The sequence below is a fragment of the Vombatus ursinus genome, unplaced genomic scaffold (assembly GCF_900497805.2).
Source record: "Vombatus ursinus unplaced genomic scaffold, bare-nosed wombat genome assembly UNPS02014811.1, whole genome shotgun sequence".
Classification (NCBI taxonomy): Eukaryota; Metazoa; Chordata; class Mammalia; order Diprotodontia; family Vombatidae; genus Vombatus; species Vombatus ursinus.
The window spans coordinates 13,162,397-13,190,154 of record NW_020954589.1 but is presented as its reverse complement, the minus strand read 5'-3'; the positions used below and the strand labels follow the sequence as shown (position 1 = coordinate 13,190,154).

Here is a 27,758-nt window from a genome sequence, read left to right as displayed (position 1 = left end):
GCATTTAAAAACATTATTCTGAAAGGGGGTCCATATCTTCACTAGACTGTCAATGTGGCCCATGACACAAAAAAGCTAAAAACTCATTATCTTTAACAATCTACATACATGGTATCCCACCAATAGATGCAAGATTTTTAAGGGCAAGGACTGTTTTATTTTTGTCTTTGTATGTACACTGAATTGAATTGTGGATTCAATTCACTGCAACTGGCATGTAGTACTTAATAAAGTCGAACTAAATTGAATAAATTGCAAGGGATTCCTTTGCAAATGTCCAAAATTTGGTGTCAAGATGCCCGTTCTTGCCCCCCCAAATCCCATCCTTCTAAATTAGTTAATTAAACAAGCATTTTAAAGTGCCTACTATGTGCTAGGCAGAATACTTGACCAGATGGTCAAGGCAGCCTCTAGCCAGAGGTTCTCTGGACACCGTCAGATTGAAAATCGCGTCAAGCGGTTTCCCAGTCCGGCAGCACTTCGGACAGGCACTTCAGGAAGGGACGGATGAAGGCGAGGCAGCGGCGACTGACTCCCAGTGTGAACAGCGCTTGACGGAGACAGGACGCAGGAGCAAATGTGGAAGTCCTGGGGGAGGGCAGGAGTCCTGTCCCTGTCTCCTGTCCTCCGCCTCTAAGGGGAGGGAGGGTAGGACAGTGGAAGGCCAGATCCTGCTCTTTCGTTTTCGTTTTCCGGAAGGATAGCGACTGCCGGAACTCATTACCGCTCCGGGATTGCGAGCTCCAGCGTCCCTAGGTCTCTAGCGCTTCCAAAATAGTTTTTCTCCTCACACCCATCTTTCTTTTCCTGGTGCGGAATAAGGGTTTGGGTGGAAGTAGAGTCAGGAAACGAAGACCAAGGTAACCCAGCGACAGGAGCCAGCTCAGCCCTCATGGAAGGAAGACGGGCTTCCACTCCACCTGTAATGCAGGTAAGAGCCCGTGATCCCTGAACTAAAGAAGGCTCAATTCGTCCCGCTCTTCCTAAATCCCTTCCCCACCTCTTCTCTACCCAGCCTTCTCCACAGAACTCACTCAGGTTTTGAGAATCCTCTTCCATTGCTAGAGTTGTGCTTCACTCACCAACGTATGTAATGTTGATTTGGAGTCAGAGGACCTGGATTTGAACCTTGATTCTACTACTTAATACCTCTGTAACCTCCGTTCTCTAGACCTGTTTTCACATCGGCAAAATGAACTATTTGGACTAGATAATCTCTAAGATGCTATCCTAACTCTAAAGTCTATCATAGCATCAAATTTCCATTCGTTCCCACTTCCAAACATTGTCTCCCTACAGCCGGTATTACTGCTCCCACTCTGCCATCTACAATCCCTATTCAATGCCCCTGTCGTTTGCTTCTTCATATTTTCTGCTCTGGTCAGTCCCCACATGCTTTCCCCCTTATCCTTCCAGTACCCCTTAAATTCTTCAATTCACCCAACTCACTGGAACTCATAGTCAGCATTCACTCTCACCCCTTAATCATATTCTCCCTCCAACCAAATATCTTACAACCTTTAGAAAGAGTCCTCCCCACCAATACCTTTCTTTAGAGCCTTGGTTCCTACCAGCAATTCTGAGGCTCCTGGGCTCACATTTCCCTTGCAGTTAGCAGCCTTGGAATTCCCCTTTCTTTAGGCAGTTCTTACTTGGCAGAAGGTGGAGTGGGCAAACACTGGATGCATTTGTTCAATCCAAGAACAGGTGGAGTGCTGGCCTACAGCCAGCTTTGGAGGGTAGAAGTAATTTTTTTTTCTGGAGAATACTCTCATTTCTAAGTGGAAGATCAGTAGTAACAGTTGTGCGTGAGACTGATGACCAAAACCACAACCAAAAGGCTTGAATAAGAAATGGAAATTCAATAGGAACTGAAACTGAGCCCTAAGTTCATTTCTTTGACTCTTCTGTCAAACTGCATAGAGTACTGAAGGCTCGGGTCAAGACCTATCTCTGACATATTGGCAGTGTGACCTTGGATAAATCATTCGGTCTCTATGCTCTTGACAACTCTCCAAAGCGATAAGTTATGGAGGGAGTTTCCTTACCTGGCAGTTCCCTGGAATTTATTCAAAATGTCACTAAACTGCTATCTTTGACCAATGAAATTACAGGTTCAATCTTTATCTTCTCTACCAGCCAAGTTTATTCTGCTGCTATCACTTCCAGAATCTTTTTGTACAAATGCTCAGGAGATGAATGCAAAAATGTAGAAGATCCTTGCTAAAAGAGTGGAAGGTTTGCTTTTGTTTTGTTTTGATTTTTAACCTGAAACTGGTTTCACTTTTACTTTTCCTGAGTTAGCTATCTGTGGCTGGCAAGGAGCCTCAAGTGACCTTCTAAGAATAAGACCCTTTATCGTAACCAAAATAGGGTGGAGATAACACTGCATCTGGAACCTGAGGAAGGAGGCTAGAATGCTGATCCTGCTATTTCCTATCCCTGGGACTTTAGGCAAGTCATTACTCCTCTGAGTCTCAGCTTCTTTAACTGTCAAAAGAAAGAAAGGGTTGGACTAATTTCAGGGGTCCTTAACCTTTTTTTTTTTTGGTGTCGTGGACACCTCTGACTCTAGTGAAGCCTATGGGTCCCTTCTTAGAATAATGTTTTTAAATGCATAAAATTCATGGAATTACAAAGGAAATCAATTACATTGAAATATAAGTATCATTGCACATGTATAGCCTATATTAGATTGCTTGCCATCTTGGGGAGGAGAGAGGGGAGGGTGGGAGAGTGGAGAAAAATTTGAAATGAAAAATCTTTCAAAAAATAATTGTTGGAAATTGTTTTTACATGTAATAGGAAAAAATAAAAAAACTATTAAATAAAAAAGAAATATAGGTATCTATCTATTTATTTTGAAAAAATCATAGACCACAGGTTAAAAATCTCCTGATTTTGAAATGATCTCTAAAGTCCCTCCTTGCTCTAAAATCTATAATCTCATTATTTTAGTGGCTAGGTTACCTCTTTGGGTTAAATTGATTTTCAAATGCTGTAAATGGAGACATCACTTTGGGGGGCTGGGGAACCAGAGTAAAGCTGGCTACCCTTTTTTCATGTACTTTTAAAAGGGTTTTAAAAGCATGTACAATCTGCCTTTCAAACCACGTTTTCAGGCCCTAAGATTTTATGCATTGGAAATGAATTTATATCCAGGAATCCTCTGGTGGGGCTTGTCATAGTGTGTATTAGCAAGTTTGGATTAAATAAAAATAAAGCAGCTATTTTTCTTTAAAAAAAAAAAAAGAACTTAATGGGTTAGACTAGTAGAAAAATTCTACTTTCTTTTGAGCCAGTTAATGATGACCTCTCTTGTTCTGTTTCATTTCACTCTAGGGAGGAGAGTTGGCTAATTCTTCTTCCATTCTAGTGTCAGCAACACCACCCCCAGTCACTCAGTTCCAAGCCAGATGTGAAACTAGAATGCAACTTATCCATGAGGAGGAGATCTGCAAGTTGCCAGGCAGACTCAGTGAGTGGATGAGAGATCAATGTTGATTTTTTTTCCTTTCAAAGTCAAAGGCCTGAATGTATTTGGTTCTCTCCAGGGTAAACCCACTGGCCCTTATCCCTGATTTGCACTATCTGCCCTCATTTATTTAGCTTTTCTTTGGAGATGAAGTCAGAGAAGGTAAATTAGAATTCTTTCTGTCGAAGGATTTGACTGCCCATGATATATAAACCTGGAATGATTAACTGTGGACAGTAAGTACTTTCTTCCTTGTATAGGGAGGGAGTGGAATTGTCCCTTCCAGCTCTAACATTCCATGAGACTATGAAAACCAAACAGGGGAAAATAACCTAATAGGACTTTTTGGTGGAAGGGATCTTTGAGGGTCAATTAGTCCAACCTTCCTCATTTTATTTGTTTTTTTTTTGTTTGTTTGTTTTGTTTTTTGTTTAATTTTTGGCCAGGCAACTGGGGTTAAGTGACTTGCCCAGGGTCACACAGCTAGTGAGTATCATGGGTCTGAGGCCAGATTTGAACTCAGGTCCTTCTGACTCTAGGGCCGATGCTGTATCCACTGTACCATCTAGCTGTCCCCAACCTTCCTCATTTTAGAGAGAAGGAAAATGAGCTAGGATCTCATGCTATCTGTCCAGTGCTCCTTCTACCATGCTAGGTCACCCACAAGGAGAAGAATGCAGAAACAAACCCTTACATTGAAGGGTCCTTGCATTAAGAAGGCCCTAGCCTTCTTCTGAGGAGTCTTTCTTATATGTCAGGAGAGTCAGTTTCATGCAGTGAATAGCACATTGGATTTGGAAACAGGTTTCAAATCCTGGAGTTTCCTCTTAATAATGGCATTTATATAATGTTTTAAGGTTTGCAAAATAATTTACAAATATCTCATTTGATCTTCCTAAAACATAGGTCTGATCATATCACTCCCTCCCTCCCACCATTTAATACACTCTAGTGACTCCCTGTTACCTCCAGGATCAAATATGCAATCCCTGATGTTCAAATCCCTTTACAACCTGGTCTCCTCCTATGTTTCCAGTCATCTTACACCTTATTCCCAGGGCCCCCCCCACCCCCTCATTCTGCTATCCAGTGCCACTGGTCAACATAAGGTACTCCATATCCCAACTGAGTATTTTAACTGGTTGATTCTATGTTTGGAATTCTCTACCTCCTTATCTCTGTCTCCAAGAGTCCCTAGCTTTTTTTTTTCCAAATCCTGGCCAAAACCCTACCTTCTACAAGAAGGCTTTCCTTATCTCCCTTAAAGCTAGTGTCTTCCCTTTGTTCCTCATTTCCAATTTATCCTGTATATAGCTTATTTATATATAATTTACATTGGATTCAAAAATGCTATTTCAGAGCAGGGACTATTTTTGCCTTTCTTTGTATCCCCAGTGCCTAGCACATATTAGGCACTTAATAAATGCTTGTTGATTGAGTGATCTTTACAGCACCCTGGGAAGTAGATGCTGTTTTCAATCCCATGTTATAGGTAAAGGAATGGAGGCAGCGACACTAATATACTGTGAACTGATCCAACCATTTGGAAGGTATTCTGGAATTATGCCCAAAGAGTTATAAAACTGTGTATACCCTTTGGTCCAGCAATACCACTATTAGGTCTGTTTACCAAGGTGATGAGGGAAAAAGACAAAGAACCTATATGTTCTAAAATGTTTATAGCAGCTGTCTTTGTGGTGTCAAAGAACTGGAAACTGAGGGGATGCCCATCAATTGGGGAATGACTAAGTTGTGATTATTGTGATGGAATACTACTGTGCTATAAAAAATGATGAGCAGGTTGATTTTAGAAAAATATGGAAAGACTTACTGAAATAGTGCAGTGAAATGAGCAGAACCAAGAGAATGTTGCATATGGTAACAACAATATTGTTCAAAGAATAACTGTGAATGACTAAGTTATTTTGAGTAATATGAACATTCAAATCAACTGTGACGACTTAGGAGGGAAAATGCTATCCATCTCCAGAGAAAGAACTTACACAGGAAAGTATGTATTATATGCTTCCACATATATATATGTGTGCGTGTGTATGTGTGTATATACATACATACATAGATACACACACACACACACACATATGGAGCAGCTAGGTGGCATAGTAGATAGAGTACCTAGCCTGGATTCAGGAAGACTTATCTTCCTGAGTTCAAATCTGACCTCAGACACTTAGTAGCTGTGTGACCCTGGGCAAGTCATTTTACTTTGTTTGCCTCAGTTTTTTCATCTGTAAAATGATCTGGAGGAGTAAATGACAAACTACTCCAGTATCTTTGCCAAGAAAGCCCCAAATGGGGTCACAAAGAGTCAGACATGACTGAAAAGACTGAACAACAACATATATCTATATCAAATGTTAGCTGTCTCTAATCCAGGGTTGGGAGGCAGGGAGACAACTTGGAACCCACAATGTAACAAAAAAGAAAGAAGGAAGGAAAGAAAGACAGAAAGTAGACAGATGGAGGCAGACTTCCCCAGGGTTACATAACTAGTGAGTGAGTTAAGATTTGAACTCAGGTCTTCCCGACTTCAGGCCCAGTGGTCTACCCACTGTGCCCCCTAGCTGCCAATATGACCTTTCAGCAGTTACTTCATTTCTCTGGCCCTTACTTCCCTTCCTCAATGAGAGGGATGGAACTAAAAGACCTCTCAGATTCCTTCCAGCTCAAAGTCCTATTATAGTAGGCTGGCACATCAAGCCTTATGCATTGTGGACATTTAAGCCCTTAACATGAAGAATTTCAACTTGCTTTCACTGACTTAAACATCTTATGACCTCCAAGGTCATGTAGTTTAACGTCCTATACAATGCAGGAGGAATCTATTCTACAATATCCCTGACGGATAGATGGTCCTCAAGCTTATGTTCATTCATTATTTCCAGGAACGGGGAGCTCATTGCCTAGCTAGTTACATCACTGGACAGTGGTAGATATGGTACTCAGAGTACCCTATTTTACACTAAATTGGAAGTGCTGAGAAGCTGCTCACATCATCTGAGGAATCATGACACACTCATTGAGATGCTTCTGAAAGTACCTTTTGCTCTTGTTTGGTACTTTTTCTGTGACCTCATTTGGGGTTTTCTTGGTAGAGATACTGGAGTGGTTTGCCATTTCCTTCTCCAGCTCATTTTATAGACAAGCAAACAGGGTGAAGTGACTTGCCCAGGGTCACACAGCTAGTAAGTGTCTGAGGTCAGATTCGAACTCAGAAACATGAGTCTTCCTGACTCCAGGCCCAGCGCTCTGTGCACTATGGCGCCACCTAGCTGTCCCCTGAAAGTACCTTAGTTGTGTTGCATGGTAAATATTTAACTGTCTCAAAAGATAAGGTGAAGATAATGACTAATTGTTATATTCTCAGCAAGAACAAAAGTAAATTAACAGCTAACGGTTGGGAAGGTGGGGCTCTCAGGGCATCTCAGAGCTGATTGGATCTGTCACTGAACAGGAGTTCTTGCAGAACCGAACAATGTCCCTGAGAGTTGGTGATCTAGCTTCCTCCTGAAAGCTGTGAACTCCGGGGACCTGCACAGCCTTCTGAAGCAGCACCCTCCACTTCTGGGCAGCTTGAAGGTTATGAAGATTTTCTAGCTGAAAGGCACAACATTTTAGAGTCATAACCTCTCAGAGATTGCCCAGACTAGGGGTGGGGAACCTGTGGGCCTGAGGCCACATGTGGTCCTCTAGGTCCTCAAGCGCAGCCTATGTGGCCTCAAGGCCCGCAGGTTCCCCACGCCTGGCCCAGACCTTAGAAATCCTCTGGCCCAACTTTCCACTCAGTGCAGGAGTCTCCCCTCTCCATATTATCTCTGAACACAACCCGTAATAGGGAATTAATTCAAAGAATTCATTCTTCCTGTTCTGTCCTCACCTCCCACACCAAGGTCATCTGAACAGATTTCAAGTTGGAAGGAAGGCTTAGAGGTTATCTAGGTCCACACCTTCACTTACAGTTGAGGAAGCTGAGGCCCAGGGAGGTTAAGTGACTTGCCCAAAATCACACGGAGAGCAACTGTCAAAACTTCAGTTTAGTGAAGACTTCTTTGGGGGGAGGGAAAAAGCTGAGCACTTTTTCTCTAGAATCTCTGTTTCATCTGTCCTTGTTCCTCTTCCCCCTCATCCTTCCCTCTCCCGCCTCCTAGTCGCCTCTTGCTTGTCCTCCCTGTCATCATTGTGATCCTCCCTCCTCCTCCTCCCCTTCCTCCTTCTCCTCTCTTCCTGGGTCTCCCTATTTCACCCAGGCTGGAAAAGCAGCAGCCCCTCTCACAGCCCAATCTCACTAATGATTTGTTCTGTTTCTGACCTGGGCCAGTTTAGAAACCTCTCCCTGGGTAGTTTGTTTTCCTCCCCACCATGGAGCTCGCCTTAGTGCAGGCATCCCATCAGCTTAGCCCTTTGCAGTTCAGAACTCCTGAATTAGAGCAATCCACTGGCCTCTGCCTCCACCACCTGGCATCCCTTGCTTTCGAATAATGAGGATCCGACTGAATTATGTTGTTTTACTTTCCCAGCAGGAAACTGAGTCAACAAGAACAACAAAACCAGTGTCATTTGCTTTTTTGACTCATAACCAAGTGGTGCTTAAATATTATTCTTCTTTCTCCTCCCCTTCTTTCCCAGTTCCTACATTTCCCTCTTCGTTTGCCCTACAGCATCGCACAATCATGTGGCTAGGGAGAACAAATTAAGCACTCTTAAGACATTATTTATAGTCTTCAGGGTTATGCCCTGTTGGAAGGGGGTGGACCATAGCGGAGACACATTGCCCAATGACAGAACTGGCTGGGTATAACACCCACATCTTCATCTCCCTATTTTGCATCAATATATTCACGTCTCTGTTTTTCTCTTTGCAAAATAAGGAAAGTTTGGGAGATAGGGAATGAAGAGAAGGGAAAATCCTCTTCTTTTGGAGTCACTAGTCCCTGTCTCTGAAACAGAACTAGTGGAGCAATATTAATAGTTGGAACTTGCATAATGTTTAAAGGTTGACAAAGCACTTTATAGTTGGTCAATCAACAAACATTTTGTATTTGCGGTGAGATTTGAACCCAGATCTTTCTGACTTCAAGTCTAGTGCTTTATCCATGATATGTAAAGTGTGTGAAGTGTAATAACTGTCTTTTGTGGCAGAGAAAAAAGGAGGGTTTTGTTCAGTTGTGATTTCCAGATCAGCTGAGTCCAAGTAGTCCAGTTGGAGTGCAGAGGGAATACATGGAAAGGAGTGGTATGACATTCTTAGAGAGTCCCTTCTATGATTCTTTGGAAGATAAAGTGAAGAAGCTCCAGGAAGCCAACAAAATGCTAAATAAAAGCCCCCACTTCTCTAAGCATTTTAAGGTTTGCAAAGCATTTAAAGAGTTGCTTAGGGCCTAAGAGGTCTAGTGTTTTGCCCAAGTCACACAGCCAGCATGGATCAAAAGCAGAATCTGAACCCTGGGTCTTCCTTCCTCAAAGGCAGGCTCTTGGTTCACTGTGAGTGAATCCAGGTAAGTATTGGTTCCATTTAAAGGCTGAGGAAGTTGTGAAAAGGGGTCAGTACTGCTGGATTTGTAGTCAGAGGACTCAGTAGGAATCCTGGCCCTGGAGCAAGTCTTTCTCCCTTGTGTTCAGGTCTCTCCTGATGTTAGGCCTTATGTTCATTCCACTGTCCCACACTGATGCTAACAAAATAAGGAACATTTTGAAACCGATAAAAGTAATTAACAGCATGCACATAACAGGGGGAAAAATGTTGGGGAAAAAGGAGAGAGGAAGGAGGGCAGTCCTCTCGAAGCCAGCTTCAAAGAAGGGATTGGGGAAGGGTGGCCCACCAACTTCCATCAAGAAGAGCTGGTTCTGTCCTTTGAGGCTACCTAATGACCACCTAATGACTGACCCTCTCAGCACCCCTTCCCTCCCCTTTTCCATCAGTTCCCTGTTCTGGTAGCATCTCCAGCCCACAGTCACTTGAGTGGCAGCTCGGTACCATACAGAGAATGTTGGCTTTGGAATCAGAGAACTCCAAAGTTTGAGTTGGGTTCAAGATGACCTTAGCTCTGGATCCATGAATGACTCCTGGACTGTCTGGGCTCTGACAGGAAGTTGTCAGGGCAGGAAACCTACTTGTGGTTTTTCCATCTAAACTTCCTAAGACCTGCCTCTGTCATGTACTCCATGTGGGACCTTAAGTAAGTCCTCTGGGCCTCCATTTTCTCCTTCGTAAAATGAAGAGATTGGATTAGACAGACCCTGAGTTCTTTGCAGCTTTATGATCTCACGCTCACGTATCAGTGGTTCCCATTCTGATCTGTGTCTGTGGTTGGTTACAGGAATTCAGCCTTCACTGTGGAGTAAGGAGGATGTGATTCACTGGCTAAGATGGGCTGAACAGGAGTACTCCCTCCCACAGACAATGGAGCACAAGTTTGAAATGAATGGGAAGGCCCTCTGCATCCTGACCAAAGATGATTTCAGATACCGAGCTCCCGGTTCAGGTCAGCAGATGTAACAGACTTCAGTCAAGAAGGAGATGGCAGGGGTGGGCATAAGATGGATGTGGTCAGTTGCCTCTGGCAGGAAGGACGTCAGGGCAAGAAACCTACTTGTGGTTTTCCCATCTGACCTCCTCTTAACTCACATCTTAGCTGAGGTTTCTTTCTGCTGCACATTTAGCCCTTGAGCAGGAAAAGAGGGCTCTCATTCAGGGCTGGGTCTTTGGCAAAGTTGTGCCCTTTCTCCTACTCAGTGTACCCCTCCTTCTTGTCCCTTTTCTAGTTTTCTGACCCCTCCTCTTTCCCCACAAGCACATGTATACACTTAGTGCTTTCATGTTCCTATCCTCAGGAAAGGATCTGACAAACTTCTTAACAAGCAGGTATAAGTGACTGATAACCCTGAGCCCTCCCTCCCTAGGATTTGTCATATTAATATGGATTAAGCCAAATATTCCTAACCTGGGGTCTGGGAACTAGAATTTTTAAATATTTTAATAACTATTTCAAATAATTGGTTTCCTCAGTGTTTGGTTTTATGCTTTTAAAAACATTATTCTGAATACTATTGCGATGAACAGGCTGACTTCAGAAAAACCTAGAAAGACTTGTACGGTCTGATGCTGAGTGAAGTGAGCAGAACCAAGAGAATGTTGTACACAATAACAGCTACATTGTGTGATGACTAATATTGATAAACTTACCCCTTCCCAGCAATACAAGGATCTTAGACATCTCCAAAGGCCTCGTGATGGAAAATGCTATCCACACCCAAAGAAAGAACTATAGAAGTTGAATTGCTATTTTTTTTCTCTTCTGTTGAGTTTTGTTTCCTCTTTCTGATGGTTCCTCCTGTTGGTTCTAATTTTTACTTACAACATCACTAATGTGAAAATATATTTAATAGGAATGTAAAAAAAAAACATTATTCTGAGAATGAGTCCATAGGCCTCACTTGTCTGCCACAGGGGTCCTTAACACAAAAAAGGTCAAGAACCCCTGCCTTAAGCCAAAGGAACAAATTTAGAGGTAGAGGACCTGGATTTGAATTCTGATTCTGTCACTTTGTGACCTTGGGCAAGTCACTTAATTTCTCTAGGGCCTCAGTTTCCTCCTCTGTAAAATGAAGGATTAGATTAAAAGTATTTTCCAGATCTAGAGCCATGTTCTAATAATCTCAAATGATGAAGTTATAAGCATCAGTGGCCAGGTAAGGGAAGTATTGAAGGATCAGAAACTGCTGAAATCACACAATCACACTCTGTTGACCAAACAGAGCTGGGTCCCTGCCAGGTAACACTACCCTTAGTGCTACCCAGACCAGATTAAAATGTAATTGGGAGACATTTGACAAAATAAATAAAAATACAATAGAACGTAGATAATGTTAACACATGTTTTTCTAAGTCAATATGGCACCTGCAGTGATCCTCAGGTAGGGTTTAGTGGCCCCATTTCTATTTGCGGCTGCTGTAGACAAACATCTACTCTGTCTAATCCAGACACTGCTCTTGGTCTCAGCTGGCACTTAGCCACACTGCATATTCACTCTTCTCTTTCCTCATGAATGCATTATATTTCTCAGGTTTCTTTTGTTGGTTTTTTTTTTTCAGCCTGTAGTTACAAGAGTCAAAGAGGAAAGTTTTGAAAATTTTCCATTTCCTCCTCTTCCCCTCCTCCTCCTCACCCCCCTCAGTTCCTATTACAGAGTTCCCCAAATTAGCATCCCTAATGGGGCTGCTAGAATGTTTAACACCCTCACTGAGGAACTGGAGGCCAGGGTCTTTCTTGCCTCAGAAGGATCTGTTCTCTCCCTGCAGTTTTTGGGTGAGTTCCCTCTCCCTATGAAGCCTCAGTTCTTTGCTGCTTTTCACCCCTGGTGAGGCTGTAGCTTCAAGAAGGTGAAGGGTAGAGAGCCCCCAGGAGATGTCTATGAGCCTCCACAGGGCAGAGGACATCCTAAAGGATGGGAGACACTGCTGCTTTTTGAGAAAAAATGTAGGATGTGACTAAGACCTGTCCTGTATCTGATTAGGCTAATTTCATAGGGTTTTGAGCAGGATTTGAACCCAGGTCCTCTGTCCCTGTAGCCAGTACTCTTTCCCCCCACCTCAGCCTCCCATTCATTTTACTGATGATGAGGACACTGGAACCCAGAAAAGGAAAAAGATTTGCCTAAGGTCACATCACTAGTGATTAGTTCATCAGTATTTAAACCAAGGTCCTCTGATGCCAAAGTCAGCCTTCTTTTCACTCCACCACTGACTTTTGTTTTTCCCATACCCTCAAGGGTTCCAGTCACCATCCTCTTACTGCCTAGATTCTGCCTCCCTTCCTTCTCCCCCATTCCTCCTCCCTCCCCCTGCCCAAGCAGCATGATATGATAAGGACTAGTTTTCAGGGTTCTAGGCTCAGCTCTACCACTGACTCACTATGTAACCTCAGCCAGATCGCTTTCCATCCATGGGTCTGACTTTTTTTATCTGGAAATTGAAAGGTTGGACAAAATGCTTCCTGTAGTTTGAGTCCAGTGTTACACAGCCAGGATGGGTCAGAGACAAGATTTGAACCTGGGTCTCCCTGACTGGGAGGCAGGCTTTCTGCTCACCACATGTGGTTCAGTGCAAGTATTGTCCTCTCTATTTTAAAGTCTGGAGGTCCCTTCCAGCTCTGACATTCTATGAATCAAAAGCTGATCTCCAAAGGACCTAGAAGCCAAGAACCTTTCCCTTCCCCACCTCTGCCTTATACCAGAACAAAACAATGCAACAGAAATTACCCACTTAGCTGGTCTGGGTCCTATCTACTCAGATCCCTGCTAGGGGGCAAGGATTTATGTGATCAAATACTTGAAGTTAAGGCCACAACTGGCAAATATTCAATTATTCTCTTGACAAGTCATGGCCCCTAATGGGGCTCCAAGTAGTTATTTATCTGTAGAAGGAGGAGGTTGGACCAGGTGGTCGTTAAAGCCTTTCCCTATGTTCCCTCTCATGTAACACTTGCTTTTTAACATCAGCCTTGGAGCCTCAAGCAAAAAGCATAGGTAATTCAAGCATTTTGGAGGCAGGAGACCCTTTCTGCCCTCCCCCAACCCTCAACTTACACAATAGAGGAAGTTGTCTGCTGGCCCTAGGTAGAGCTGACAGGCAAGGGATTCAATCCAATTCAACAAATATATATATTGGACACTTCTACTGAGGACAAGGAAAGAGAATATCCTAAGACCTTGCACAGTTATTTCTACTTCTTTGAAAGCAGAGACCTTGTTCAGAGCAAAGCTCTGAAAGTTCCACGAGACTGGGGAATCACAGGGACCTTGAAAAAGGGACCTCAGAGGACATTGAGTTCAACCCTCTCATTTTACAGGTGAGGAAACTGAGGAACAAATTTGCCCAGGATCACACTGCTTGTTAGTGTCTGAGGCAGGATTTGAACTCAGGCTTCCTCACTCCAAGCCCAGTACTCTATACATTGTGTTGCCTGACTGCCTGGGAGTGCTTGGTCTGTGTCTAATGATGTGGAGACAGTAATGCCAGAATAGAGTGACCTAATTCAATCCAGTAAACATTTACTGAGCACCTACTATAGGCAGAGCATTGTGCTAAGCAATGGTGGCGGTGGTGGTGGTGGGAATAGTATTTAAATCAGACACAGTCTTTCATAGAAAGCTTATAGTCCAATAGTAAGGATGGGATATATACAAGGTAAAATATCAAAGGGACAAAGGGTAGATTAAAAGTGTCCTTAAGGAAATGAGGAGAGCTCCCTTCCATCTGAGATGGATCCAAGAAGTCTTCACGGAGAAAATGGCATTGGAGCTGAGCATTGAAGGAAAAGAAAGATCTCCCCAACTTCTGCGGATGAGGAGGGAGTCCATTCCGGGCTCGGAGGCAGCCTCTTCTTTGTGTGAATGAGGGAAAGGGACATACCGGCCTCAATTCCACCCAAGGGTGACCTATCCAGACCCAGCAGATGCACTCTTTGCTCCCTTCTCAGTCAGATTCGGAGAGCCCCGGTCAACACCCTCTCTCTCCCTTGCTGCCAGGTGATGTCTTGTATGAGCTTCTTCAGTATATTAAGACCCAGAGGAGAGCCCTGGTCTGCGGACCCCTCTTCAACACGCCATTCAAGCCTGTGATCCCCTTCCAGCAGCATCTCTGTCCTCTGGAAGGTGAGGCGGTCTTCTCTTGTGCTTTTGTAACCATCCAGAAAACCTTCCCATCCTTACTCCCAAATCTCAGGGCAGCACCAGTCATGGGCAATATTATCCTATGGGCAACTGTGGGAATTGGGGGCAAGACTCTTCCCCTCTCTAGGCTCCAGTTTTTTCTATCTGGAACAACAACAACAACAACAATAGGGCAGCTAGATGGTATGGTGGATAGAGCACTGGGTTGGGAATCAGATAGACTCATTTTCATGAGTTTAAATCTGGCCTCAGACACTTCTTGGCTGTGTCATGTAACCTTGGGTGCCTCAGTTTCCTCATCTGTAAAATGAGCTGGAGAAGGAAATAGCAAACCACTCCAGTCTCTTTGCCAAGGAAACCCCAAATGGGGTCACAAAGAGTTGAACACAACTGAAATGACTGAACAACAAAATAATAATAACAATTAGCATTTATATAGTGCTTTGAGGTTTGCAAAGTGTTACCTCATTAATCCTCACAATAATCCTGGGAGGTAGATGCTGTTGTTATCCTCATTTTACAGATGAGGAAACTGAGGCTGAAAAAAGGTTAAGGGATTTGCCCAAGGTCACACAGCTAGGTGGGTCCTGAGGCAGAATTCAAACTAGAATGTTATACTCTATCCACTGCCTCACATAGTTGCCATCTGTAAAGTGGGGGCTGGGGAATTAGATCAGGGGTGTGCTGATAAAGATTTAACAACTAGCTTTGGGTGATGGGGAAAGTTATTATTCAACACATTTTAAAGTTTAATCTTCTTTATTAACATTTTCTCTATTGCTTTCTTAAGTCTAGACAATCAACAAAATAATAAATCAAGCCCTGATTTGTAATGATTTTGGTGGTACAAATGCTCGTGCTGAAAATTTAACAATTGACTCTTCCAGCACACCCCTGAACTAGATGATCTCCAAACTCATGTCTGATGCACCCTGTGACTCACAGATTCCGTGATCCCATGTTTCAAAGTTTGTCCTTATTGACCTCCTTCTCCCTTCTTTTCAATGCTCAGTTCTGCCTGCCCCTCTGCTTGCTGAGCACTCACTGTTCTCATACTGTTCTATATCTAGGATTCTACCCAGTGATATGCTTATGACCAGAGCCCAAACTAGCTGTGATTCTGTCTGGGGCAAATTCAATGACCAGTTGAAGGTGGAGTGGTGCAAAAAATAGTCAGATAGTCTGGGATAGGAGCCCCAGGGTCATTGTCCCCTGCAGAGTGGCCTCAGAGGCATTTGCTGAGGCAACAGGAACTGCTGTCATATTGAGGAGAAAGCACCATCGCTACCATGTTGGCACCCTAGGGCACCAAGCCTTGTTCTGCCTGGCTTAGTTATGGCCCTGCCTGAGGCTGCACATTACCCCCAATCCCACCTCCAAACCAGAACTTCCACATCCTATGACTCCTCTTCTAGGCCAAGGGTGATAATAGAATAGATGAATTAATTTGTGTTAATATTCTGCCTCTCCTGGGTAACATAATACCATCATTCAGGCTCCTTTAAGAGACTCGTAAAGAAATTTATACTAATGACTTTGCTAAAATGGGCATTTCAGGTAAGTTGAGGGGCAGACAAGTCTCTCCTGGCCCTTTTCAGACCAAACCTTGAGAAAGAGGAGACACTGAAATCTTTTTTTCAAAGGATTTGTCCTTCTCTAGAATAGCACCTAGAACCAGGGATGATGGGGGGAGGTGAAACAGAGACCCCAGTGTGAGCCTGACGACTTTGTGTATTTCTATATGCACACACATGTGTATACACATATGTATTGACATATGTGTATACATGTGCACACATGTGTAGCTATACTAGTGTGTGTATGCATTGACTGTCATGTATGCATCTGTGTATACATATATGTGTGTATTTTATTTCTTAGTGGTATCATTTGTTGATTGTTCTTCAATAGCAATTATGAAATCAGTGAAGACAATAACAATATAAAAAATTTGTCAATTATTAACCAATAGGGATTCAGATCAACAAAAGCACTACTAACTATATATTAAGGACAGAACACAAGTATGTTTTAATGTGGTTCTTAACTGTATAAATATGTAATTAATGAACTTGTCTTGTGAAGGAACATTTCTGATTCTGTTTTAACATCTACTATTTGACAATATGCCAACTGCGTAGCCCTATCTCATGGGCAGATGCAACTTTCCTGAATCAAATATTTTTGAAATGTAGCTTTCTATGAATAAAGAGGGAATTTGTAGTTCAATTTTAGTTTAATTATGCTAAAGTATAAGTTTAAATTTTTTGTTATTCTTTAATTCCAAAAAGTGAAGCGACCTACATAAAGTTTACCAAAAATGCAACTTACACAAAATACTTTCAATTCTATATTCTCTTAGTCTTCAAATAAATAAGATCTCATGTTAAATTATAAAAATTTATAAATCTGACATTCTAGTAAAGAGCAAAATGCATCTAATTATAAATATGTTGCATTATATGAATGTTGCAATTTGAGAAAAGTTACAATTTGCCAGGTTGCATTTTCCTTGTATTGACTGCAATACAAATCATAGTAACATGATATATAATACGTTATTTTAATTTTTAAAGTATATTCTTTAAGAATAAATATTTTCTTTTCCTTTTCTACTTTCCATTTAAATGCCAGACGGGCCATATTTGTTTTTGTTTTTGTTTGCTCATTGATGCATATTCCATGTAGATCTTTAGTTGGTCCCTGGCAGTTCTCTCATTTCCCCTTTTTTCCTTTTCTCTCCTCTTCTCCCTTCTGAAACTTTCCTCCTTCTCTTCCCTCTGCTCTTCTTCTCTCTCTTCTTTTCCATCTTTCTGGGGTGGGAGAGGGAAAATATATTTTTTTACCAGGCTTCTAGCACATAGATCATAGGATCATAGTTTAGAGCTGGGACCTCAGAGATCAATCTCCTCATTTTACAGATGAGGAAACTGAGGCTTGGAGGTTTGATGACTTACCCAACAATCATACAGGTGTGGCAGAGTTGAGATTTGAACCCATGTCCTTGACTCCAAAAACCAGAATACTTTCCACTGTTCCTCATAGATATAGTAGGTACCCCAAACTAAATAAAAAATGGTGGGATTGGATAACAGAGAGAAGAAGCCAATGCTTGACAGATTTTGGTTTATGTGCCCTCTGGTCACTCCAGAAAGGGAGGCAAGAGTTTCTCTGGAGAAAAGTTCTGGAGCCTAGGAGAAAAAAACCAACAGTTCCACATTTCCTTGCAGGGGAGAACAGCCCCTTAAAACTTACCTCTCAAGGGAGTCTCCTGGCACCCCAACAGAATGAAGTGTCCAGCAACACCCCTGGCCAGCTGGATCCTGCCTTTCTGCCAAGGAGGGCTTTCTTCAGAGAACAGCCGCTCAATCTCTTGCACACGTCAGAGGTCAGCTATCAGGCAGAGGTCATTTGTTCCTTTCACAGAACAAAGCAAGACTCTATTGATGGAAAACTTGCAGGTGAGTGGAGGGGACCCTGGCCTCTGAATGGAAAGGGAGGCTGTCGTTGGCTGAATAGTGTGCTTATAGAAAAAAAAAGCATTTAAAAAACTAACTTTATTTGTTGATAAATTTTACACATTCAATAATGTTAACGTTTAATTATATAAAAAGAAGAGTAATTATTATTGGGAAAGGAGGTATCTCTAGTTCATTAAATATCACTTATTTAAAACCAGGCATGGGATGGGGTGGGGTGGGGAACAATATAACAGTTTTATTAAGGATTAAGAAAATATTCAACGTGTGCCTAGATTTTTCTAGAACTCAGGTTAAGATTAAAATAAGAGGAGTCAAGTGACAGGTAGGGGAGTGACATTCAACTTAGAGTGGGTAACTACCCATCCATTTACTTTGCTACGCTTGCACCACTTGAATTCAATTTCATAAATATTTATTAAGTGTGTACTACATGCCAGGCACTGTGCCAAGAGGCAAAAGATAGTCCCTGCCCTCAAGGAGCTTACAATCGAATGGGGAAGATAACATGAAAACAAATTTATACAAAGCAAGCTTTAGACAAGAAAAATAGGAAATAATTAAAGGAAGAAAAGGCACTGGAATTAAGAGGGGCTGGGGAAGGTGAGATTTTAGCTGGGTTTAAAGGAAGCCAGGGAGGTGAGTAGCTGGAGTGGAGGAAGGAAAGCTTTCCAGGCACGGGGGACAGCCAGAGAAAATTCCTGGAGCTGAGAGATGGAGTGTCTTCTCTTGTTTGTTGAACAATCAAGGAGGTAAGTGTCACTGAATCGAAGAGTATGTGCTGGGGAGTAGGGTATAAGAAGACTGTGAAGGTAGGAGGGTACTGGGTTATGGAGGTCTTTGAATGCTCAATGGAACGTTTCGTGTTAGATTCTGGAGGCAATGATCAAAACTGCATTTGGGAAAATCACTTTAGAATGGAGAATGGATTGGAATGGAGAGAGACTTCAGGCAGGCAGATACACCAATGGGTGATTGTAGTAATCAAGGTATGAGGTAATGGGAGTCTGAATCAGGGTGGTGGTAGTGTCAAAGGAGAGGAGGAGGTGTGTTGAAGAGATGTTGCAAAGGTGCAATCTCCAGGCCTTACCAACAGCTTGGATATGGGGGGAGGGTGAGAGATAGTGAGGAATTCAGGATGACTCCTAGCTGTGAATCTGAGGGTCTGGGAGGATGGTATTGCCCTCTGCGGTAACAGGGATATTTTGAACATATTGAGTTTAAGATGTCTACTGGACATCCAGTTCAAGATATCTGAAAGATAGTTGGAGATACAATATTGGAGGTGGGAGATTGGGGCAGGATAGGTAGAATGGAGAACCATCAGCACAGAGATGGTAATTAGATCCATGGGAGCTTATAAGATCACCAAATGAGATAATATAGAGGGAGAAGAGAAGAGAGACTAGGACAGAATCATGACGAACTAGCCTATGGTTAGAGGGTGTGATATGGAGAAGGAGACAGAGGAGTGGTCAGATAAGTAGGAAGAAAACTAGGAGAGAGTGATGTCCTGCAAACCTAGAGAGAAGAGAGTATCAGGAAGGACAGAGGGATCAGCAATGTCAAAGAGAGGTCAAGGAGAATGAAGATTGAGAAAAGGACACTAGACTTGGCAGCTAGGAGATCATTAGTCACTTTGGAGAGGGAAGTTTCAGTGGAATGATAAGGTTGGAATCCAAATCGTAAGGGGTTAAGAAGAGAGTAAGAGGAGAGGTGCGGGCACATATTGTAGATGGTCTTTTTTTTTTTTAATTTTTAGGCAGTTGGGGTTAAGTGACTTGCCTAGGGTCACACAGCTAGTAAGTGTCAAGTGTCTGAGGCCAGATTTGAACTCAGGTCCTCCTGACTCCAGGGCTGGTGTTCTTTCCACTGCACCACCTAGCTGCCCCGTAGATGACCTTTTTAGCTACAAAGAGTCGAAGAGATATAGGATGATGGCAAGGGTGGAAGGATCAAGTGAGGATTTTTTCAGGATGGTGATATTTGTAGGCAGTAGAAAATGAGACAATAGATCATTCAATGAAATAGGGGACTTTCAAGCATTCTTGATGAAGAGACCAGAGCTGAATATAAAATTTGACTTTCAAATACAAGACTCAAGTGGAACATGAAGAGATAAATAGGAAAGAGAAATCATAAGACACTTATTAAGGTTGAACTGTTTATATTTTTGTAGGGAAAGATGATATTTGTAACTCACAAGTCCTTTGTCAGTATTAGGATAGTGGGAGGGAAAAAATTATATATATGCATATATATATAGAGATAGAAAGATAGATAGATAGATAGATAGATAGATAGATAGATAGATAGATGGCACAGAGTGAGTTGAAGATGAAGGGGTGATATCTGGAGAATAAAATTAAGGGGTGAGAGAGGATTATACTGGGAGAAGGAGAAAGGGAGAGGTAGAATGGGGTAAATTATCTCAAAAAAACAGAAAAGAAAAGGCTTTTCAGTAGAGGGGAAATAGGGGAAGGTGAGAGGGAATGAGTGAATCTTATTCTCATAGTATTTGACTTAAGGAGGGAATAACATACACACTCAATTGGGTATGAAAATCTGTCTTACCCTACAGGAAAATAGGGGAGGAAGGGGACAAGAGAGCAGGGGAGTGATAGAGAGGAGGGCAGATTGGGAAAGGGGGCAATCAGAAACAAACACTTCTGAGGAGGGACAGGGTCAAAAGAAAGAATAGAATAAATGGGGGGGTGGGATAGGATGAAGGGAAATATAGTTAGCTTTTCACAACATGTCTACTATGGAAGTGTTTTGCATAACTGCAGATATATAACTTATATTTAGTTGCTTGCCTTTTCAATGAGGATGGGTGGGGAGGGAGGAAGGGAGTAAATTTGGAACCCAAAGTTTTAAAAACACATGTTTAAAAAAATGTTTTCACATGCAACTGGGAAATAAGAAATATAGGAAATGGGGTACAGAAATCTGTCCTGCCCTATAGGAAAATAGAAGAGGAAGGGGATAAGAGAAGGGAGGAAGAGATAGAAGGGAAGGCAGACTAGGGGAAAGGATATTCAGAATGCATGCCATCTTGGGGCGGGGGAGGGGTGAAACGGGGGAAAATTTGAAACTCAAAATCTTATGGAAGTAAATATTGAAAACTAAAAATAAATAAATTTAAAAAAAAGAAAATGAGCCAATAGAAAAGGAGAGATTGAAAATAAGTGGAAATAGTGGGGAGGACAGAGGGGGCAGAGACAAAGATGGAATGGAATCACTTAAACAAGTAGAAGAGTTAACCTGGGAAGGGAGCAAGGTCACTCAATCATGTGAAACAGAGATGAAGGAAGAAAAAGTGACAGAAGGTGACTGAGTTATGAGAGATCAAGAAGAAGGGTGATGAGGGAGTTCACAGAAATGGCTTCAATTTTTTTCATAAAATATGTGACAAGGTTCTCTGCTGAGAGTGTATGGGCAGGAGGAGCTATGGGAGGCTTCAGGAGGGATGAAAAGGTTTGGAAGAGCCACCATGGAGAGTGGGGTAGTGAGCTGATAATGGAGGCATAGCAGAATTGCCTAGCAGCAATGAGGGCCCAGTTGAGGTTATGTGACATAAATTTGTAGTGGACCCAGTCAGAACAGTTGTCTGATCTCTTCATCTTTATGCAGCAATACATGTGTAATCATGAAACCTGATGAACGGGGGGAGTGATCCAAGGCTGAGGCTTGTCTGAATATAATGGGGCTAGGGATTCAAGAGGGGAAGACAGTATAGGGTTGAATTGGCTTACCAAGGGGTCAAACTGGGGAGAAGAAGAGAGAGCAGCTAGTGCAGGGGAAATGGCCTAGGAGGGGCCTCCCTTGAGGGGTCAAGGGATTAAAGGTCATGGTGAGGATGAAGAGTAGGGATATGTAAGGGAAGGCAGAGGGAGAGATGAAATGCCAATAGATTATGGTCAGATAAGGACTTCAGAATTCTTGAACATGGAGGTGGTACATTTGTGGAAGATGATGAAATCAAGGGTATGACCATCTTTGTGTGGCTGAGGTAGGGTGGAGTAGTAGCTCATGGAAGGTGACTAGTTGAGGAACTGAGAAGTTAGGGTATTTGAGGGAGAATATGTATGTCAAAGTCTTCTAATATGAGGGCAGGAGTTGGGGAGAAGAGAAAAATTGTAAACCAGGTATCAAACTCATTGAGGAAGGAAGCAGAGTGACCTGGGGTCTGTAAACAACAGGTACCAGAAATTTCATTGGATGGTAGGCTTAGAGGATGGAGTAACACAGGAGGCAGTCTAACAATGGATGTAGTTGCTTTGGGAGAAGAGCACCATGTTTCCCTGAAGGTACAACCTAATTTATATATCTTGCTGCTATACAAGTTTTGACCTAATGAACGGAGTCTAAAGGTAAGAGCTCAGATTGAATTGATTAAGTGCCTGAGTCCTTGTCCCTTCTTGGCTTCTGGGTGTACCATATGATTGCAGTCTAACATCCTTCTGCAGACAGGGTCCCCAAAGCCTCTCTAGACTGAAGAAATCCAAGCCCATTTTTCTCACTGGGTAGTTATCTCTTGCCAAAGACAATTTGGATGCTAGCCAAATGCTAAGTCTGGCCACCCAGGATGTTCATTTAAAAAAAAAGTCTTGGGGCAGCTAGGTGGTGCAGTGGATAGCACACTGGCCCTGAAGGCAGGAGGACCTGAGTTCAAGTGCGGCCTTAGACCAAATACTTGACACTTGCTAGCTGTGTGACCCTGGGCAAGTCACTTAACCCCAGTTGCCTTAAAAAAAAAAGTCTTGACTAACCAATGAGAGACTGATTGATCAGCTAGCTAAACAACTAACTGACCAACCGGTGATTGACTTGACTGACAATTGATTTGCTGGGGAATAAACTTGGAGCCAGCTCTTCTGAGCCAATTGTTAAATTTTCAGTGTGATCATTACCTCAAAATGGACAAATGCTATGAATCAGGTCTTAATGCATTGTTTTGTTGATCATCTAGACTTAAGAAAGTGATGGAGAAGATATTGATAATAGATTAAACTTTAAAAATGTATCATGTGTGCATTTCTTTTTTTCAGAGAGCTTGTTGTTAAACATTTACCAACACACTCTTGACCAGCTGACCAATTTATAGGTTGATGAATTGACTTGACTGGCTGACTGATCAGCTGACTACCTGACCAATTGATAATTAATTTGAGGGCCTGACTACCTGAGCGATGACAGATTGATTGGTTGCCTTGACTGGCTGACCAACAGGCAGATTACCAAACTGACCACTGATAAACCCTTTGCCTGCCTGACAGATTGATTGGCCAGCTGACAAAGTGGTCAACTCTAACAACTGATGAACTAAGTGACTGGCACTCTATTCACTGTGCCACCTAGCTGCCCAAGGACCAAATTAGATTTATTAAGCGGTTAGCACAGCACCTGGCAGATAGTAGGTACTTAACAAATGCTTGCTCTGCACCCTACCTCCCCAGTTACCACTGCTTTATTTTACTTAGAAAACCCTTTTCTAGACAGAATCTTTGCATCCTGCTGTGTATCACGCTTGTGTTGTCCTCTGATCCACCACAGATTGTCGCTTGCTATGGGACTATGTGTATCAGCTGCTCTCTGACAGCAGGTATGAATCTTACATCAGGTGGGAAGACAAGGACTCCAAGATTTTCCGGGTGGTTGACCCAAACGGACTTGCCAGGCTCTGGGGAAATCACAAGGTACGCTGGGGCTCCGGAGGGACAAGATGGCTTTGCCAGGTTTCCTTTCGGGAATGGCCGTTGGGAGCCCAGCCACAAGGTCCGTTCAGTGAATGTTTGTTGGAATGGATTGAATTGCTCCCAGCATTGGAATGCTTCGCCTTTTGAGCTTCTTCAGACTGCAATTTGTCTGAAGCTTGTTATTGCCATTTCATAGGTAGGAATACTGAGGTTTATAAATTGGGAGAATCAATGGAACTCAGATTTGCACTTAGCCATTTATTGTTATCCACTGCACTAGATGGCTAGTGGTTAGAGTGCTGGGCCTGGAGTGAGGAAGACCTTAGTTCAAATGCGACCTTAGACACTTACTAGCTGTGTGACCCTGGGCAAGTCACCTAACCTCTATTTGCCTTAATCCCAGAAGGAAATGGCAAACCACCCAAGTATCTTTGCCAAGAAAATCCCATGGAGGGGCAGCTAGGTGGCACAGTGGATAGAGCACCAGTCCTAGATTCGGGAGGACCTGAGTTTAAATCCAGCCTAACTTGTCATTTACTAGCTGTGTGACCCTGGGCAAGTCACTTAACCCCATCACCAGCAAAAACAAACAAACAAAAAAAAAGATTAAAAAAGAATCCCATGGAAAGTATGGTCCATAGGGTCATGAAAAGTCGGAAATGATTGAACAGCAACTTGTTATTATTTTACCAGACCCGGATTTCACTGGTATGAGGAGTTCCCAGTGAAGAATTCCCTCTCCCAATGTAGATTGACTCCCACTTTACAACTTAAAATCTGAGAGAATTTCCTGGGACACTGACAGGAGAAGTGATTTGCCCAAGGTCACACAGCCAGTATGTGTCAGAGGTGGGCCTTAAACTCTAGTCTTCCCTGGTCAAAGGCTGGCTCTGTATCCACCATGCCGCACTGTTTCTCATACTATTATTAGTAGTAGTATTGATATTGTTACCACTACTACTGATGTGGAAGAATACTCTACACTCTGCATTTTAGGCATGAGCCTGCCAGAAATAACTTTTATTGATTTTGAGTATTATAATCTAAGTACTTGTGCTTAGCAAGAGAGGACCAAATGCAGACAGAGCCAGCCCACGACCCTGCAGATCTCTCTCCAACAAAAACCATTTTTGGCTAACGGTTTATTTTATTCTCAAAACAAGAGCCACAATTCCATAATGGGATGAAGCCCAGTTACAACACTCAGGATAAATTTCACATATTATTTTGCATCATCAAAGCAGAACTAGATTCACTTCACTTTCTGCTCACTCTTGGAGAATGGTTTTCCTACAGTGACTCAATCCCTCCCTTTAAGAATTCTTTTTTCCAGTGGACAAAGGTGATCTCTGGCATATTTCCTTTAGCTGAAGCCATCAGAAGACTCCTTCCACTTGATCATTACCCTTCATCCCTCCAGCCCAGGGATAAAGGCAAAGGCCTTAGCTTATTTAATCGTTTCAGTCGTGTCCAATTCTTTGTGACTCTGGGGTTTTCTTGGCAGAGACACTGGAGTGGTTTGCTATTTCCTTCTCCAGCTCATTTTACAGATGAGGAAACCGAGGCAAACAGTGACTTGCCCAGGGTCACACAGCTAGGAAGTCTGAGACTGGATTTGAACTCGGGAAGATGAGTCTTCCTGACTCCAGGCCCAGCACTCTGTGTACTGTGGCACCACCTAGCTGTCCCCAGCTGGCCATAGCTAGATTGAGATATTTCCCTGTTTGAAGTCTGGTTACCACCCTTAATCCATTTTCAGAAAACTAATTTTCATTCTTAATCTTTCATATACTTAATAATAATTTTAATAATAGAATTTATGTGTAGCACTTTAAATTCTTTATCTCGTTTGATCCTTGTAGCTTGTGAGGTAGATGCTATTACCATCCTCATTTTGCAGATGAAGAAATTGAGTCTGAGAGAGGTTAAGTGACTTGTCCAGGGTCACACAGCTAGTAAGTGTCTGATGCAGGATTTGAACTTGGGTCTCTCTGACTCCAAATCCTGTACTCCATTCGCTGGACCACCTGACTGCCCAAAAGAAAATGGTTAGAGTTTAGGCTAGGGTAATTAAAAAACATGCTTTTTTTTTGTTTGATTTTGTTTTTGTTTTTGTTTTTTGCTAGGCAGTGGGGTTAAGTGACTTGCCCAGGATCACACAGCTAGTAAGTGTTATGTGTCGGAGGACAGATTTGAACTCAGGTCCTCCTGACTTCAGGGCTGGTGCTCTATCCACTAAAAATATGCTTTCTTAATATTTCTAAAAGAGGGAGCAAATGGTCCTTTTTCCTGCGTTCAAACTAATGGTACTTTACATTTGTATTGTGATTTTTAAACTTTTTCAAGACCACCTTTGTATGATAAGAAGCATTTTTTTTTTGTTTCAAGTTAAGGTTGCAAAGGCTAACTCTTAGAAATATAGGGGCCTGTCCCTGCAGAAGCCTGGGTAGGGTTGGAGGGAGCTGGGCCAACTGACTTCCGCTTTCCCGTCCAGTTCTAAGTTTGTACAATCTGATTATTCCCATCTTCATAATAGGCATTTGCCAGATGAAGAAACTGAGGCCCAGAGAGGTTTGTTAGCAGAGATAGGACTAAGTCTCAGGTCTCTTGACTCCTGGTGCTTCCTGCCACACCACACTCTTGTCTCTAACTGCATTTCAACCTCATGCACTTTTTGGTCTGCTTCGGGAGTAATTTAAAAAGGAAATTAAATTCTCCCACCTACCCCTGAGAAGCAAGGAGACTTCTGGGTTAGCGCAATCAGAGAGAACCAGATGGTGACTTTTCCTGCAGCATGAAGATCGAGGGCCTTCCAGGCCCAGCATCATTCGATAATTCCAGGTCCTGTCGGTCACACGGTGCCTGCTTTCTCTTCCAGAACCGGGTGAACATGACCTATGAGAAGATGTCAAGGGCTCTCCGGCACTACTACAAACTGAAAATCATCAAAAAGGAGCCAGGCCAGAAACTTTTGTTCAGGTAAGAACAGTTCAGTTGCTGTGGTAATGTGAGGAAGGGGAAGTGGGCTGGGGGAAGGCAGGGCCCAGGGCCCATTTCCCCCTGGCTCAGGCAGGCCAGCCTTTAATCCCCCCCCCCCCTCTTTTTTTGAATTACAGATTCCTGAAAACTCCTGATGAGATTGTTCACGACAAAGCCAGCAGGTTGGAGCAGCTGGAACGTCAGGATCAGGAAGGACTGGATTTTAAGGAGGAGGTATTAGAAGTCTCACCCTAAGGGACAGCTGACAGGCAGGGATGCATCTCTCTGATCTAGAAGAGGGTTTTGTACTGGAAAAGGAGGAGAGAGAGGAGGAGGAGGGGGAAGCAGACCACTTGCCCTTCCCTCCAGACTTGGAGAAGCCAGAGATTCCGGAGGAAGGGTGTGCGTGGGGGCTGGAGGAGGAAAAAGAAGAATCCTTCAAGTGCTCTTCAGAGGATTCACATGCAGGCCTCAAATCTGGACTTGGATCAAGGTCAACCCAAGGCCAAATGATGGCAGAGGACAAGATGGAGGTGCCCTTGCCCCTGCCGACTCTCTCCTTAAATGTCCCTTTGGACAATTGTACAGAACTGGGTCCTGTTTCTTCAGACACTTTCTAACAGCAGTCACCTGATCACTATCTGCAATCTCCCACTGTCTTGTTCATTTCCCCGTGGTTTATTCCTTCCCTCCTTCATTCCTTCATTCAACAAACATTTTTATTAAGCAGCATTTGTGCTTAAGTAATGAGATCATTTATGTGGCAATTTTGCCTTAAGGTTTGCAGGGTACTTTATATCTGTTATCTCATCTGATCCTCACAACAACCCTAGGAGATAGATGCTGTTATTACACCCATTTTCCAGATGAAGAAACTGAGGCTGAAAGAGGTTAAGGGACATGCCCAGGGACACACAGCTAGTAAATGTCTGAGGCAGGATTTGAACCCAGGTTTTCCAAACTCCAAACCCAGCATTTTCTCCACTATGCCACAAAGCATAATTTAATTTCACAAGCAACTAGCTTTCAATGAGGCATGGGTACTAACCTCAGAGCCAGAAAGACATGGCTTCAAATAGTGCCTCTGATCCTTACTAGCTGTGTGACCCTGGGCAAGTCATTTGGCATCTCTGGTACTTAGTTTCCTCATCTGTAAAACAAGAAGATTAATCCCAATGGTCCCTTAGCTCTAAATCCATGATCCTATGATCACTTACTTGGATGGAAGACACTGTGCTAGGCACAGGGGATACTAAGACAAAATAAAGTGTTGTTCCCCTGCCCTCACATTCTACAGGATACAATATTCCAACCAGGTACTGCTATAGAGAGAACGTTAGGTCTGGTATCAGAAAGACCCGAGTTCAAATTCTGCTTCAGACACTTGCTAGCTGTGTGACCCTGGGCAAGTCACTTAACTGCTGCCTCAGTTTC

The 27,758-nt window shown here is 42.9% G+C and overlaps 1 protein-coding gene across 3 annotated transcripts; it reads left to right on the top strand.

Moving 5' to 3' along the window:
- Nucleotides 1–842: 842 nt before the first annotated feature.
- ETV7 (ETS variant 7) lies at nucleotides 843–26,964 on the top strand. Of its 3 annotated transcripts, XM_027876760.1 has the most exons (8): nucleotides 871–931; nucleotides 3,343–3,478; nucleotides 9,814–9,978; nucleotides 14,024–14,149; nucleotides 17,398–17,628; nucleotides 23,203–23,345; nucleotides 26,224–26,324; nucleotides 26,462–26,964. In XM_027876760.1, exons 1-8 carry the CDS (start codon nucleotides 893–895, stop codon nucleotides 26,577–26,579), a joined length of 1,059 nt encoding a protein of 352 aa, XP_027732561.1. In that variant the 5' UTR covers nucleotides 871–892; the 3' UTR covers nucleotides 26,580–26,964. The 3 variants fall into 3 exon arrangements, with proteins under 3 accessions (XP_027732563.1, XP_027732561.1, XP_027732562.1); XM_027876762.1 differs by lacking the exon at nucleotides 3,343–3,478 and having other exon boundaries at nucleotides 843–931; XM_027876761.1 differs by lacking the exon at nucleotides 14,024–14,149.
- Nucleotides 26,965–27,758: the final 794 nt, after the last annotated feature.

What these genes read in the sequence shown, in the direction of transcription:
- ETV7 (XM_027876760.1), top strand. Translation starts at nt 893, where the DNA reads ATGGAAGGAAGACGGGCTTCCACTCCACCTGTAATGCAG. An exon ending in GGCTCTGGGGAAATCACAAG is followed by an intron (nt 23,346 to 26,223) that starts GTACGCTGGGGC and finishes TTTCTCTTCCAG; the next exon opens with AACCGGGTGAACATGACCTA. An exon ending in GGCCAGAAACTTTTGTTCAG is followed by an intron (nt 26,325 to 26,461) that starts GTAAGAACAGTT and finishes TTTGAATTACAG; the next exon opens with ATTCCTGAAAACTCCTGATG.